Consider the following 15,726-nt stretch of genomic DNA (forward strand, 5'->3'; position numbering starts at 1 on the left):
GTGAGAGACAGAATAACAACAACAAAAATCCAGAAAAACGCATGTCAAAAATGTTATAAATTGATTTGCATTTTAATGAGGGAAATAAGTATTTGACCCCTCTGCAAAACATGACTTAGTACTTGGTGGCAAAACCCTTGTTGGCAATCACAGAGGTCAGATGTTTCTTGTAGTTGGCCACCAGGTTTGCACACATCTCAGGAGGGATTTTGTCCCACTCCTCTTTGCAGATCTTCTCCAAGTCATTAAGGTTTCGAGGCTGACATTTGGCAACTTGAACCTTCAGCTCCCTCCACATATTTTCTATCGGATTAAGGTCTGGAGACTGGCTAGGCCAATCCAGGACCTTAATGTGCTTCTTCTTGAGCCACTCCTTTGTTGCCTTGGCTGTGTGTTTTGGGTCATTGTCATGCTGGAATACCCATCCACGACCCATTTTCAATGCCCTGGCTGAGGGAAGGAGGTTCTCACCCAAGATTTGACGGTACATGACCCCGTCCATCGTCCCTTTGATGCGGTGAAGTTGTCCTGACCCCTTAGCAGAAAAAACACCGCCAAAGCATAATGTTTCCACCTCCATGTTTGACGTGGGGATGGTGTTCTTGGGGTCATAGGCAGCATTCCTCCTCTTCCAAACACGGCGAGTTGAGTTGATGCCAAAGAGCTCGATTTTGGTCTCATCTGACCACAACACTTTCACCAAGTTCTCCTCTGAATCTTTCAGATGTTCATTGGCAAACTTCAGACGGGTCTGTATATGTGCTTTCTTGAGCAGGGGGACCTTGCGGGCGCTGCAGGATTTCAGTCCTTCATGGCGTAGTGTGTTACCAATTGTTTTCTTGGTGACTATGGTCCCAGCTGCCTTGAGATCATTGACAAGATCTTCCCTGGGCTGATTCCTCACCGTTCTCATGATCATTGCAACTCCACGAGGTGAGATCTTGCATGGAGCCCCAGGCCGAGGGAGATTGACAGTTATTTTGTGTTTCTTCCATTTGGGAATAATCGCACCAACTGTTGTCACCTTCTCACCAAGCTGCTTGGCGATGGTCTTGTAGCCCATTCCAGCCTTGCGTAGGTCTACAATCTTGTCCCTGACATCCTTGGAGAGCTCTTTGGTCTTGGCCATGGTGGAGAGTTTGGAATCTGATTGATTGATTGCTTCTGTGGACAGGTGTCTTTTATACAGGTAACAAGCTGAGATTAGGAGCACTCCCTTTAAGAGTGTGCTCCTAATCTCAGCTCGTTACCTGTATAAAAGACACCTGGGAGCCAGAAATCTTTCTGATTGAGAGGGGGTCAAATACTTATTTTCCCTCATTAAAATGCAAATCAATTTATAACATTTTTGACATGCGTTTTTCTGGATTTTTTTGTTGTTATTCTGTCTCTCACTGTTCAAATAAACCTAGCATTAAAATTATAGACTGATCATTTCTTTGTCAGTGGGCAAACGTACAAAATCAGCAGGTGATCAAATACATTTTTCCCTCACTGTAAGCACACAAACAACGCACGCACAACCACAACACACACAGGGAGGTGGTGGGAGGTGATACTGTACCTGCAGTGGCTTCAGGGAGGGAGATGGTGGTGGTGGTGGGAGTGGTGGTGGTAGCTGTAGTGGGTATAGGGGTAGTGGTGGGGGCATCTGAATGAAGAAAACAAATACATGACAGACAGGGAAACTAATGAGTAAACCATGAAAACAAAAGACACAATGAAACAGACCTGGGTCCAAATACTATTTGAAATATTTTAAATACTTTTAGCATTTGCTTTAGCCCACCTATATTTCCAGATGGGCAGGGTTTGTAGTTCTGGGACTATTGTATTGGTCCATGAAGCCAGCCAGCTTAATCGAGCACGGATAAAGTATTTGAAATTATTTCAAATAGCATTTGAACCCAGGCCTGAAATAATATGAAACAATTGTGATGGGGAAATTATTGATTCATACCAGTGGCAGTGCATTTGTTTGCCTTTAAGTCTGTCATAAACCAAGCTATATAAAAAAATGTTAGCTACGTTAAAGCATTAATCCCAGGTGGTTAAGGTTCAGGTTAGGGTGTCCAAATGTGTCAATTTATCTCTCCTACGGATACTGTTGGCAGGATAATAATAACAAGCCCATCACAAGTTAAAACAGAACAAAACTACAGTGCATTCGGAAAGTATTCAGACATCTTCCCTTTTCCACATTTTGTTATGTTACAGCCCTGTTCTAAAATGGATAAAATATATATTTTTTCATCAATCTACACACAATACCCCATAATGACAAAACGAAAACAGGTTTTTAGAAATACCTTATTTACATAAGTATTCAGACCCTTTGCTATGAGACTCGAAATTGAGCTCAGGTGCCTCCTTTTTCCATTGATCATCCTTGAGGTGTTTCTACAACTTGATTGGAGTCCACCAGTGGTAAATTCAATTGATTGGACATGATTTGGAAAGTCACACACCTGTCTATACAAGGTCCCACAGTTGACAGAGCATGTCAGAGCAAAAGGAAGGAATTGTCCGTAGAGCTCCTAGACAGGATTGTGTCGAGGCACAGATCTGGGGAAGGGTACCAAAACATTTCTGCAGCATTGAAGGTCCCCAAGAACACAGTGGCCTCCATCATTCTTAAATGGAAGTTTGAAACCACAAAGACTTGCTAGAGCTGGCCGCCTGGCCAAACTGAGCAATTGGGGGAAAAGGGCATTGGTCAGGGAGGTGACCAAGAACCCGATGGTCACTCTGACAGAGCTCCAGAGTTCCTCTGTGGAGAACCTTTCAGAAGGACAACCATCTCTGCAGCACTCCACCAATCAGGCATTTATGGTAGAGTCGCCAGACGGAAGCCACTCCTCAGTAAAAGGCACATGACAGCTTGCTTGGAGTTTGCCAAAAGGCACCTAAAGGACTCTCAGACCATGAGAAAAAAATGTATCTGGTCTGATGAAACCAAGATTGAACTCTTTGGCCTGAATGCTAAGCATCCCGTCTGGAGGAAACCTGCCACCATCCCTACGGTGAAGCAGACCTCAGACTGGGGCAAGGTTCATTTTACATATACATTAACATCATTTAGCAGACGCTCTTATCCAGAGCGACTTACAGTTTTTTAGTGAATGCATACATTTTCATACTGGCCCCCCGTGGGAATCGAACACACAACCCTGGCGTTGCAAACGCCATGCTCTACCAACTGAGCTACACGGGACTACCTTCCAACAGGACAACGACCCTAAGCACACAGCCAAGACAACACAGGAGTGGCTTCAGGAATGTCCTTGAGTGGTCCTGCCAGAGTCCGGACTTGAACCCGATCGAACATCTCTGGAGAGACCTAAAAATAGCTGTGCAGCGACGCTCCCCATCCAACCTGATAGAGCTTGAGAGGATCTGTAGAGAAGAATGGGAGAAACTCCCCAAATATACAGTTGTGCCAAGCATCATACCCAAGAAGACTCGAGGCTGTAATCGCTGCCAAAGGTGCTTCAACAAAGTATTGAATAAAGGGTCTGAATACTTATGTAAATGTGATTTTTCCGGGGTTTTTTTGTTCTATAAATTGGCAACAAATTATAAAAACCTGTTTTTGCTTTGTCATTATGGGATATTGTGTGTAGATTGATGAGGATTTTTAAAAAATATATACATTTTAGAATAAGGCTGTAACGTAACAAAATGTGGAATAAGTCTGAAAGCACTGTATAAAACAAAACTCAGTCCTTTAAAAAAACATGATGTACATGATAAGTAATGAAAATGCACTGTCCAAGTCTCAAAACATCAACAAACAAACAAACAAGCACAGTGGTGCAACGTGAGGTCCAATGGAGGGAGGGACGTTCGGCACACAGACTTTCAGCTCAAGGCCATCCCCCCCACCCGTTGCATTTTCCATTTACTTCATTAGTCGCCTCGACCCCCCACCAATAACTGTAGGGGGAAATCAAAAGTGACATTCTCTCAGTCGGAGTGGTGGTGCTGCATTGATAAGAACTTGGGGCTGAGGCTTGCAGTGAGGAGAGAGCCTCGTCACTTGTCATGCTGCTCAGTTGCCTGAGAGTGTGCCGAAAAACAGGGGGAAGTGTTAAAGGAGTGCAGAGAGCGAGTGATTGTGGCGTTTTTTTCAGAGGATGAAAGAGACAACAACCAAACAGGTTAATGAAATTAGGGGAAATACAGAGAGAGAGAAAGAGAGCGAGAGGGGGATGGAGAGAAGGAGAGAGAGGGAGAGTGGGAGTGAAATAGAGTTAGAGGAGATAATTTTCTAATATTTTTTTTGCCCGCGGCCGCACAACTGTTTGCATGTCTGTCCTTGTCCAGCCAAACAGATACCACTGTGTTAACGTCTGTGGAGGTGGGTGGAAATAGGCAGACAGTTTCCCTTCCTCACTCCCTCACTCCCTCCCTGCTTTCCTTGTTGTCTGAGTTCTATCAGAACATCCCGGCAGGAGGGCCCAGAGATTTTCCAACAGATGTGGAGGACTTGGGAGGACTGGGAGGCTGGCAGGGACACATCAGAGAGACGGTGACGGCTAGAATGTCGTCTTCAAACATGCCGTGTTTACCAAGCCTTTCAAATATCACTGACAGGATACACACAAGATATTTGAAACACCTCATTCCAAATGCATGTCAATTAAATTAAATGAATACTGCCCATCCCCGCAGGAAAATGCAGCTTGAAGGTAAAGAAATTGAGAAATAGTGTTTGTATCTGCTGAAATGGAGGGGTCACTTTCTCCTCCGCTTTTATTGCTTTCAGTTGTTCTGACATTTTGTAATAGTAGTTGCAACTTGTGTATCTGAAATGAGCATATGCCGGTGGACTGTTTTCATAGGTTTTGAATGATGTCGGATAGCTTTGGCAATGACTTCACGTCAACTTTTAGAATTTTCCCATAGGGCTCTGGTCAAAAGTAGTGCACTATATGGAAATAGGGTGCCATTTGGGACGCAACCAAGGCTATTGAACTACAGATGTAGGATCTTAATTTTGTCATCCTGTTGCAGGAAATGTAAAACTTCCTGTGTATTTGGGTCTGTAATTTCCATTTACAAATTTCAGACTTGATTTTCCCTAACGAAAAATGTACCAATCCCTACAAAAATGTCCATTCATTAAAATTCACATAATAATTCACATTTCCTGTTGCTGAAAATTGTCTCAAATTAAGATCCTTCATCTTGCAAGACTTTCATTTAGTCTCGTGTCAACCCATAACTCTAACCCTGACCCTAACCTAACCATAACCAATAGATTTGCTGGTGCCATTTCCCTTTAAGTTTTCCTGATTGAAACACACATTCTTTCATTTCAAATCACAGTGGGCAGCAATCCATCTTTCCAAATGTTCCTTCACGTCAACAACGCTCAAAGGCGGCGGCCATCTTGTGATGTATCCAAGGGTCACCTTCCCTCTACTGCAGCCCGCCCAGGATACCGTCAGTATATCTTTAGCGCATTCCCTCTTACCTACTTGTTGTGTGTATGTACTGACATTTATGTGTAAGTGATAGATGCAAACACACACACACACTACATGTTAATGTTTTTAAATGTATGTAAATTGTGAAGTATTTTGTCTGTAATGTATTTTTCATTATGTGTCGGACCCCAATAAGACTAGCTGTCACCATTGGCATCGGCTAATGGGGATCCTAATAAAAATCGAAAAAGAAATATGAGTTTGGTGGCATATTTCTCCAAGGGAGAGGTACTTGAAGAGAGTTGTATGTTTGGCATGCCATTAAAGTACTTTTATGGATCATGTGTTGTCAGAGCTAAGTTGTTACCTGTCCCAAACTCCCCGTGATTCACAAGGCATGCCTTGACAGGGCAGTTGCTTTCACGCTGTTTCTCGGAACAGTGCACCCATGTTGATTACCTTTGCCAAAGGTGAGACAGAAGGTGGCTTGGGGAGTAGTGGCGTGATGAGTTTCTACACTAACGGAGGAATTCAGCTTGGCATTAAGAAATGGAAAATAGATTGATGAAGTGTTTGATTATAGTTGATCACCTTGTCGGTGTAAAGGATTATATTTAAACTGTAGTGTATTTAGGTACATTCGACAAAGAGGAACAGTTGTAATATATTCTGTTTGGCTCCCAGAGTCCTTTATGGTTGTTCAGCCTATATTTTGTTAATGACCAGTTAATCATTCGGATTTCCCCCCCAAAAAGTACATTCATCGTCATACAACACCTTATAAAATAGATACATGCGTAGAGAAGTAAGTAATTCAATGTGAGAGAGAGCTAGAGAGATGTGCAAAGTCTCGAGAATCCAGCCAGGAGCGGTTTCAGAAGCAAACCAAGCCGGCCTTTAGGTGATCTGAATTTGTATTCAAACACACTCTTTGATATTCATTTTTAATGACTAAGAAAGAACATATTCCATTCCTGTAAACAGAGGCTTGAAAAAAACAATGGCTGAACGGACAAATAGGGAAGCCGATCTTGCGGCGGGAGCTGGCTAACTGGGCTTGCACCACTGATGAGTTTCACACGTGTCAGGAGCTGACAAACTTGAGCTCGGCGGTGACGCTACTTAATTGGTTTTATCCCGTAATAAACTGTGAGGCCCAGCAGATGTTTGGGATCATCGGTGTCAATAGCTCATTAAAAACTTGGCAGCGATAATAAGATATATACTTTCCCTGCTTCCCACCCTCCAAACAGGCTCGACTGGAGTGAATGTTTACCAAGGTGTCCCTTAAAAAAAAGCAGCACTCCACGTTACCCGCTTTTCCAATGATGTTGTATCAAACGCAGTGGAAGCTTATTGAGTTTTAAATATGGGGAGCTGCGAGTGAGTTTTCCTGTTAAGTCACTGTGGATTGTTTACCGGGGCAGATTATGAATCAGCATCCCGGACCCAGAGAGCTTGGAGCGGAGGCTGCATTAAAATACTGGGAATGCCTGACAGAGACAGAGAATATCCCTCCACAGTCAAGCTAAATGCTAAGAAACTCCAGAGATGGAGAGTTTCTCACTTCCTGTGTCTCTTGGTTTTATCCCCTTAGACAGCTGAGTATAAACAGACCTCTGGAAATTAGCTGAGGTGACACAGCCGACACACACAAGATGTAGGGAGGGGAGAGTCAAGCAGGCAACATCTCAATTAATCCTTTAACCAAGGGATTGGTGTGGGAGTGGCAAACTGGCACATGTGGGGGTAGTATAAGAATCTCACTCAATAAGGAACAGGGTAAAAGTAAATGAGGAAAACACAGAACAATCTTGCTAATAGAGTGCTTAAAGTATAGTGTACTTTGGGCTGTTGATTTCCCTACTAGCCACCTGCTAGAGTCACACAGCTTTACATATAGGAGAGAAGCAGGAAGAGCGGAAAGCAATCTGGTCAAATCTCCCAAATGGCTAGCCAAACATTCTCTTCCTGAGCCCTTGGAAACTCAATAATAGTGTATCCCCTTTAGTTTCCAATGTCCAAAGGCAAAAACATATTAAAGTGGTTAAACGAAAGAGCCACACGGTATGTCAAGGATATAATATAATATTATTATATTAAGAAACCCAGGTACAGCTTTCGTTCAGACAAAAATCACTCCTTTTCTTACTCAATCATTCCAGAGAGTTATGAAGAAGTGTGGAGATGGGTGAATAATGTTACACTACAGCACAATAACACTAACTAAAGCACACACATCTCCCACTCCCAAAAGAGCGCCGAGGGGATGGTTGACTCCAATTTAAAAGCTTATGAACAGCACGGGGGAGTGACCCCCCCCCCCCATATTAATCGCCCTGGCAGATAGCAGGCAACTCTTACCGAGGCGCTGGGCGCCCTTCTGTCACCTGCACAGCAATGGGACGGTGCCCGGCACTCACCGTGCAAAGAATGACGAGCCCCCCTACCTCTCCCAAATCTGCCAGCTGCACGATATGACAAACAAGAGTGATGGGGCCCCTCTTCTCTTCTAGGAGGAGTGGAGGAAAAAAGAAGAGAAAAAGGGAGAAGGGAGAAAAACAACTAGTCTCTGGCAACGGCACCACGCTAACGACGGTATTTGGAAGCCAACGGCACCACGCTAACGACGGTCATTGGAAGCCAACGGCACACCTGCATCGAATGCTTGTATCATGCAATCAAGGGCTGGACAATTACGCGTTAATAAACGAGGTGTGGGTTTGCAAGGGGGAAAGTCCCTTGTCGAGACAACTGTTTTGAATGGCATCCTTTCGTATGTTCACCTAACTGTGTTCATTTTCGTTGCAGGGAGAGACTGACACAGGGATCCCTCCGCAAATTAGCCACCTTTGCTGGACTAAATCAATGCCATCTTGCATCGTGGAAAGCAGTACACTGTCCTAATTATGGAATCGTTTGTTATTCAACCAGAATGATGAAGAGGAGCTCTCTCTTCCATATGGAAGGCTGATTTTTCTGACATTTGCATGTCTGCAGATGGGCGTGATTCTGCGCGTCACAGTAGCCAATAGCCATCTCTGACATGAACTAATAGTCTACCATTGATCTCAGGCTATCTGCCTTGTAAATTGAAGCGCCAGCCGACCCCTAACCAGGAGGAAATATTGGCCCCCAGAATATAATGAAAGAGCACAAGACCCTGGTTAAGAATGGGGATTGGAGGAGGGTGTCAAGATGAGAGAATTTACAGCTTCATTATAATGGCCGGCTGATGATATTGGTTCTGTCTGTGTCAGGGCTGCACATGTTGTTTCCCTACAGCTGCTGTCTTGTAGATTGTCTTCAGTTAGGCTTCCTGATCGTGAGTTACATCTGATGCGTGGCGACCGGGATGCTGCATTCCCTTGCCTGGCTGCCTCTCAAGAGTAAACAACTGTAAAACACGTGTTGTTGCCTGGCCGGGAACAAATATGTTTCTCTATACTAGGTTAGGGTGTGGGGCGAAAGGTTGCTGGTTCGAATCCCTGAGCCGGCAAGGTGGAAAAATCTGCCGTTCTGCACTTGAGCAGGGCAGTTAACCCCCAACAAGTGCTCCCTGGGTGCTGTGGACATCGATTAAGACAGCCCCCGCAACTCTCTGATTAAATGCGGAAGACACATTTCGGTTGAATGCATTCAGTTGTGCAACTGACTAGGTATCCCCCTTTCCCTTAATAGGAAATGGTGTCTCTTTATTTGCGAAAATATTTTTCATTATGTTCTTCATTTTCCAAGCCAGCGTGTAGATAGGATGAAGGCAAAAAAGGTTACTGTAAAGGGTCCGATACATTTGTTCAGCTCTGGCTGTGTGTCTCCTTACAGGGGGAATTAATACTGTACCGGCCACACAATAATACGACTTCCAGCTTGACTCAGGTCGGGTGTTGGTGATTGCGATAAACACAGCAAAGCACATACTCCAGACCAGTTTAGGGGAGTGTATCGCCAACGGTAGCAATCAATCCTCCTCCCGCCAGGGGCGGGAGGAGGAAACCCCCGGAAGCATCGCAGGAGGACGGGGAGGAAGTGTTAGGGAGCCGAAAGGAGCACTAGAGCGACAGGCCGCCGGGCACGGCGCAATAAAAGCCAGAGCTTGTGAAGGAGGGAGGTCCTCTTTATTGGGTTAGCGCCACTTCGACTGCAGAGCCCCACCAATTTTCCTTTACCGACGGGCCGCTTGAAGAAATGGGTACCGGGAATGCATTCTTTCTCCCGGTAACCAGGTTAGTTTCAACTGCTCTCCCGTTGCTCTCCATCACTTAGCTTCACAATAGTCGGGGAAACAAACGTATTAGAGGGATGGGGGCCGGGGTTATATCAGTTCTGCCTGTCGACTAAGGGGAGACAGGGTGGGACGGGGCGGGGCAGGATGCTGAGGCTTCTTGACTTACTGTACGTAAGCTTTGATGGGTTCAGGAGTGAAATTCCGTGGGAGGTTTCAATTGGAAATAATGGAAGATGGGAAAAGCCTATTACACATTTCCAGACCACTCCAACCTAGAGGATATTGAGGCCCCCACTGAGCATACTGGGACGGTAATAACTTAAATGGATTTCCTATTGTAATTTCCCCTGACAGGAAAGTGCATTATAGTGAAAATATGTAGTACCAGTGTGGTTAATGCTTGAAATAAAAACTGTTTACTACAAAAATCCCTGAATATGTCACACATGCATTATTCAGTGTTGGCCACTGTTGAGATTAAATGCAGGTATTGTCATACACCAAATTTTTCGAATATGAAAAACCTCATGTTTTTGTGCTTTTTGTGTGACCCCGACAGCTTTTATGATTTTTTTTTATGCTGTATTTCAGCAGGACGCTGAGGTACATTTTCATAATGGCTCAGACAACATTTTCATTAACGTGTGTGTGTCTCTGTTGTATGTGTGTGTGTACGTCAGAGTGTTTGTGGCTCGCTCACCATCTCAAATATGTCAGGGCTGCTGTGTTTATAATAAGCAGATGTCAGCCCCAACTCTCTATCTTTCTGTAACACTTTATTAACACACACACACACACACACACACACACACACACACACATACCCTAGCTTCAACGATCAATCCAAACGCCTCCGTCCACATACATGTTTAACAAGGGCGATAAAAAGGTGTCGGAAAGTCGACTCCCAGTCTTTCACAAGCCCCGTTGTTTTACTGCGTTCGTCATTAACACTACCCCCTGCTCTTCCATTGTAAATAACATCTATTCAGCGATTTGTTCCTGTGTCAGGCAACAAGTTCTTTTTTATAAAGGTTATTTTCAGTCCATTAATGCCCTCAAAATAGCAGCCAAATAATTTCTCCTGCAGGCTTAGTACGACTTGGTAAGCTATATCAGCTGAGTCAATTTGGCAGAGGGAAAATTACCAGGTTAGGTGGGAATGTCCTGCAAGGGAGGAATGTCATTGGAATCAATGGTATTGGACCGTGTTCAGATAACGCTGTCGGGAGAGAGGGGGAGGGGGATAGAGAGAGAGAGGGTGCTGGGAGGTAGGTACCATATACACGTAGAGTACGTAGTCGTAGAGAGGGGTAAAGACAGAGAGAGCACTGCATTGAGAGGTAGGAGGTATGTACCGTAGACATAGAGGATGTAGTCGTCATACGACTCGCCCACTGAGTTGGCAGCGAAGCAGCGGTAGGTGCCGTTGTAGGTCTTGTTGAGGTTCTCGATGTACAGGTCCGGGCCGGTGATGAGGGCGTGTGAGGGCAGGTCGTCGTCTACCTTCACCCAGCTGATTTGCTGGGGACTAGAGAGAGAGAGAGGGGACAGTAATGTCACTGGTCACACGCATTGTGTCCCCTAGACCTGGATGTTGAATACATATTATGTCAAATAAATACTTTCAAATAATGGGATTATTTAATTGGTTTCTTTGTACCTGGCGAACTAAATCAATCATTTGTTTTCCCCTTTTTATGGCACATCTGATAGGGCACATGCTTTAGGATAAACATCAACACACCCAATGAGATTCTTTCACCTTTGACTGCCACACTATACTGAACAAAAATATAAACGCAACATGTAAAGTATTTGTCCCATGTTACATGAGCTGAAATAAAAGATCCCATACATTTTCCATACTCACAAAAAGCTTTTTTCTTTCAAATTTGGTGCACACATTTGTTTACATCCCTGTTAGTGAGCATTTATCCTTTGCCAAGATAATCCATCCACCTGACAAGTGCGGCATATCAAGAAGCTGGTTAAACAACATGATCATTACACAGGTGCACCTTGTGCTGGGGACAATAAAAGGCCACTCTAAAATGTGCAGTTTTGTCACACAACACAATGCCACAGATGTCTAAAGTTTTAAGGGAGCGTGCAATTGACATGCTGACTGTAGGAATGTCCACCAGAGCTGTTGTCAGAGAATGTCATGTTAATTTCTCTACCATAAGCTGCCTCCAACGTCGTTTTAGAGTATATGGCAGTACGTCCAACCGGCCTCACAACCGCAGACCACGTGTAACCACGCCAGCCTAGGACCTCCACATCTGGCTTCTTCACCTGAGGGATCGTCTGAGACCAGCCACCCGGACAGCTGATGAGATTGATGAGGTGGTCCTCTGTAGCTCAGCTGGTAGAGCACGGCGCTTGTAACGCCAAGGTAGTGGGTTCGATCCCCGGGACCACCCATACACAAAAATGTATGCACGCACAACTGTAAGTCGCTTTGGATAAATGCGTCTGCTAAATGGCATATTATTATTATTATTATGAGTATTTCTATCTGCAATAAAGCTCTCTCTCAGAAACTCATTCTGATTGGCTGGGCCTGGCTACCCAGTGGGTAGACTTGGCTCCCAAGTGGGTGGGCCTATGCCCTCACAGGTCCACCCATTGCTGTGCCCCTGTCCAGTCATGTGAAATCCATAGAGTAGGGCCTAATTTATTTATTTCAATTGACTGATTTCCTTATATGAACTGTAACTCAGTAAAATTGTTGAAATTGTTGCATTTATATTTTTGTTCAGTATATTTGTGTGTGTGTTCAAAACTGTGTGTGTGTCTGTGTGTTGAACTGTGTGAGCTATTATGTGGGTAACCTTTTACATTTTAGTCATCTTCCTGGCCTTTCGACGTGGTTAACTACATTACCCAGCCATTTTTGTTCCCTAGCTACCTTGGCAGGAAGCTTACATGGATCTGGATCTGGATCCCATTTCTTAACGATTAGTTATGTGAGAAGAACCAGACGGCACAGACGGGGAAAAACAACAAAAACAAAGCACCTCTTAACTCTGTTCTGCTCTCACAACCTTCAATGGCTGGTTTGCTAGCTAGCTGACGCACCGTTATTTCCCTTGAGTGGGCGCCGAGGCCTCTCCCTTGTTCTGTTTTTTTGTTGCCGTTTAAACTTGTTCCCTCCGTTTGAAAAAACTTTTTTGGGGGAGAACGAGGGAGGGAGGGAGGGAGGGAGAGAGAGAGAGAAAAGTGAGGAAGAGAGAGAGAAAGGGAGAGAAATATGGGAAACAAAGCACTAAGCCACAAAACAAAAGAGCAGTTTGAGCTCAATAACAGTTGATCTCCCGCCTTTGTGGCAGGGTGAAAAAACTACATTTGACGGCACAGGCGGCGGGCGGCTCGAGAAAGCAAATCAGAATCCCTTATCAGGGCGAGAATCTTAGGTAGCCGGAATCAGAGGTTAAATATACACACACAGCGCCGGCCGCTGCTGCCACGCTCCCAAGACAGAGTAAGGAGAAATGACCTACAAAAAGTGGTTTACTGAGGAAGAGGGGATGACAGAAGAGAGATAGAGAGAGGGGGTTGGAGAGAGAGGGGGAGGCTGCGGGGGAACGGAGAGAGGGAGGATGGGCTGCTAGAATACAAATGGACACACATGGCCAGAGCCTGCCACTATCTGGCCCCAGTAATGAGTGCAGAGAACTCTCATGAGCTCTAATGAAAATGACTTCCAATTCTCTGGCCCACTGTATTGATTGTATTTTCATCTTTATTAAATGAATACGGGTGAGAGCCGCCTTGTCTCTCCCTGCTGAGTGCAAAACTTGAAGGGGGAGGGAGAGGGAGGGAGGTGTGTGTCTTGTCTGTGTGGTGTGTGTGTGTAGGCTGTGTGTGTGTGTGTGTGTGTGTGTGTCGAAATGTGGAAATGTTCGAGGTCTCCTCCTTCACAATTATTGCGCCTCAGGACCAGAGGATGGGTAATGATGTAATGTCTTCACAGGGATCATACGTCTGACAGCGTCATGTAATGACCGTTTGTTTTCCGCAGCGAACCGTTGCAGCCAGCATCACCTTTCCACTACGACCGGCCACCGCTTGCTCCCTGAGCTACGGGCGGGCATTTCCGTCTCTGCATGTGTCTGTCTTCAACGCATTAGCAAGCCCACAACCACACTGTGCTACACCCGGAGCATGTGTAGTATGCTAATAACAGAGGCTGTGAGCTAACGGGAAGAGGGGAGGGGGAGCAGTTTCCCCTTTGGAGGCATATGAAAAATACATTCAGCCTACTCCGTACTAGCCATAAATATTCATACACGTACATCAGTAAGCCCGTGGAGGTGTGTGAAGGTGTGTGTGGATATGTAAAACGTGTGTGTGTGTATGTCTTACTGGGGTTTGCCTTTGGCCTGGCACGACAGCTCCATGTTCTGTCCTTCCCTTGGCAGCCCGTCAGGAAACTCCACTATGATCTTAACCTCCGGTTTATCTGTGGAAGGAGAGGAAGGGGAAGAGGGGGAGAGAGAGAGAGAGAAGGGGGGGGGAGAGAGCGGTAGGGAGAGACAGTGCGTCAATGTAATATGCAAGTCATTAGTTCCGTTACAAGTTTATCAAGTAGCTAAGCTCCAGTCTACTTAACGTTTCTTCATTCCAAGTTGATGCAGGCTACGCATTGTGAAATGTAAGGGCGTGTGGTTGGGAGGTTCACACATTTTTTTTATTTTTATGTGGAGCAAATGTATGAATATTGCATAAAAATAGACAGCTCTAAAACTTCAGGTACAAACTCAGCGTTTGTATTGTAGTTTGGTAAATCTTTGTTAGAAATCATGTTTTCATCTATCAACACGTTGCTATTATCAATACTATGCAATGCTAAGTTCTTTCAGAGTTTGGGCCTCTAAGTACCAGTGGAGGCTGGTGGAGGGGAAAATCGGAGGACGGGCTCCTTTCTATCCATTACAATGACCCCATCCTATGATTTCACTGGTAAGTAGCCTACACACAACACCCTCCAAAACGGCCACATTCTCCTACTGTATCCTCCTATCTTCACAGCAGCACAATGTCCACTTAGAACGGATGCTCCAAGCCTTTCCACTCTCCTCTCCGGTGTGCAGTTTGTCAACAGTCCATGGGGCCGACAGCAGGCTACAGCTACACCATTGACCATTCTGGTCCATTAGTAACAACCTTTGGCTCGTCCATTAACATGACTGGCCTAACTGGCCGTCATACGCAGACTGCAGAATGGACAGATTGGCCAGGTTCTACTCCCCACAACCCGGTGATAGACAACAGGTGAAGAGATAGCTTAAGGGATGGCTTTGACGCAGATGTGTCGTCCATAGCTGCTTTTACAACATTCGCTGTGAAATGAAACAGGCTGATGACATGTTGCCTACAGGGGAGTTGGAGGGATTGTGAAGGGACTGTTTGAGGCGAGGTTGTCGTTATTGTACGGAACCTAGATGATTTGACAGATTCTGGCCTTCAGGTTGCAGTAGTGTGTGAAGGAGTGTCCCACAGCGAACCTATACTGTTTATTTTTAAGTGTTGGTTAGTCGTCCAGTCGATGTCGATTGGTTTATTTAGAGGTGTTCTTTTGCAGGTTGAAATTTGTTGAAATTAAATAAGTCCCTTCGAGACTTTAGCCACAGTCACCGTAATGTTTATGAACTTCCAACACTATCTGCTGTCCTTGCAGTATCCGGGGAAGGCAACGAGATGAAAAATAAAATAAAGCTGCCTCGCTAACAAGACCTCAAAGACGCTTTGGACGCTTTATGTAAGGAAGCCATAAAGGTCCTCTCAACAACATTTAAGACAGAAACAGGATTATAAAAGTGGGTAAATCAGTCTGGGCCGCCTTTTAATGTTGCCTTACAGTAAGTTAACACTAATAAGGCCCCCCTTTGCTCCCTTTGGCAGAACTCCAGCTCGCCTGCCGTGTTCAGAAGAAAGAGCAGCCTCTGTATTATGTACAGAGCAAGGGGAGAACGAACAGAGAGATAGAGGGAGAGAAGAGAAAGGGAGAGGGAAGAAAGGAAAAGACAGACAGACAGACAGGGAGAGAGAGACAGAGAG

General features: G+C 45.0%; 1 protein-coding gene across 3 annotated transcripts in view; it reads right to left on the reverse strand.

The window, feature by feature from the left end:
* LOC311136638 (cell adhesion molecule 1-like) overlaps positions 1 to 15,726 on the reverse strand; it is a 456,023-nt gene that overhangs the window by 61,984 nt on the left and 378,313 nt on the right. For all 3 annotated transcript variants that reach the window (XM_084170838.1, XM_084170837.1, XM_084170836.1), the window contains 3 exons: positions 14,032 to 14,128; positions 11,019 to 11,191; positions 1,565 to 1,651 (listed from right to left, as the gene is read on the reverse strand). In XM_084170838.1, the coding sequence (XP_084026964.1) occupies positions 1,565 to 1,651; positions 11,019 to 11,191; positions 14,032 to 14,128 (357 nt within the window). The remainder of the gene's footprint in view (positions 1 to 1,564; positions 1,652 to 11,018; positions 11,192 to 14,031; positions 14,129 to 15,726) is intronic.

The sequence above is a fragment of the Coregonus lavaretus genome, assembly GCF_964263955.1.
Source record: "Coregonus lavaretus genome assembly, chromosome: 10".
NCBI classification, from domain to species: Eukaryota; Metazoa; Chordata; class Actinopteri; order Salmoniformes; family Salmonidae; genus Coregonus; species Coregonus lavaretus.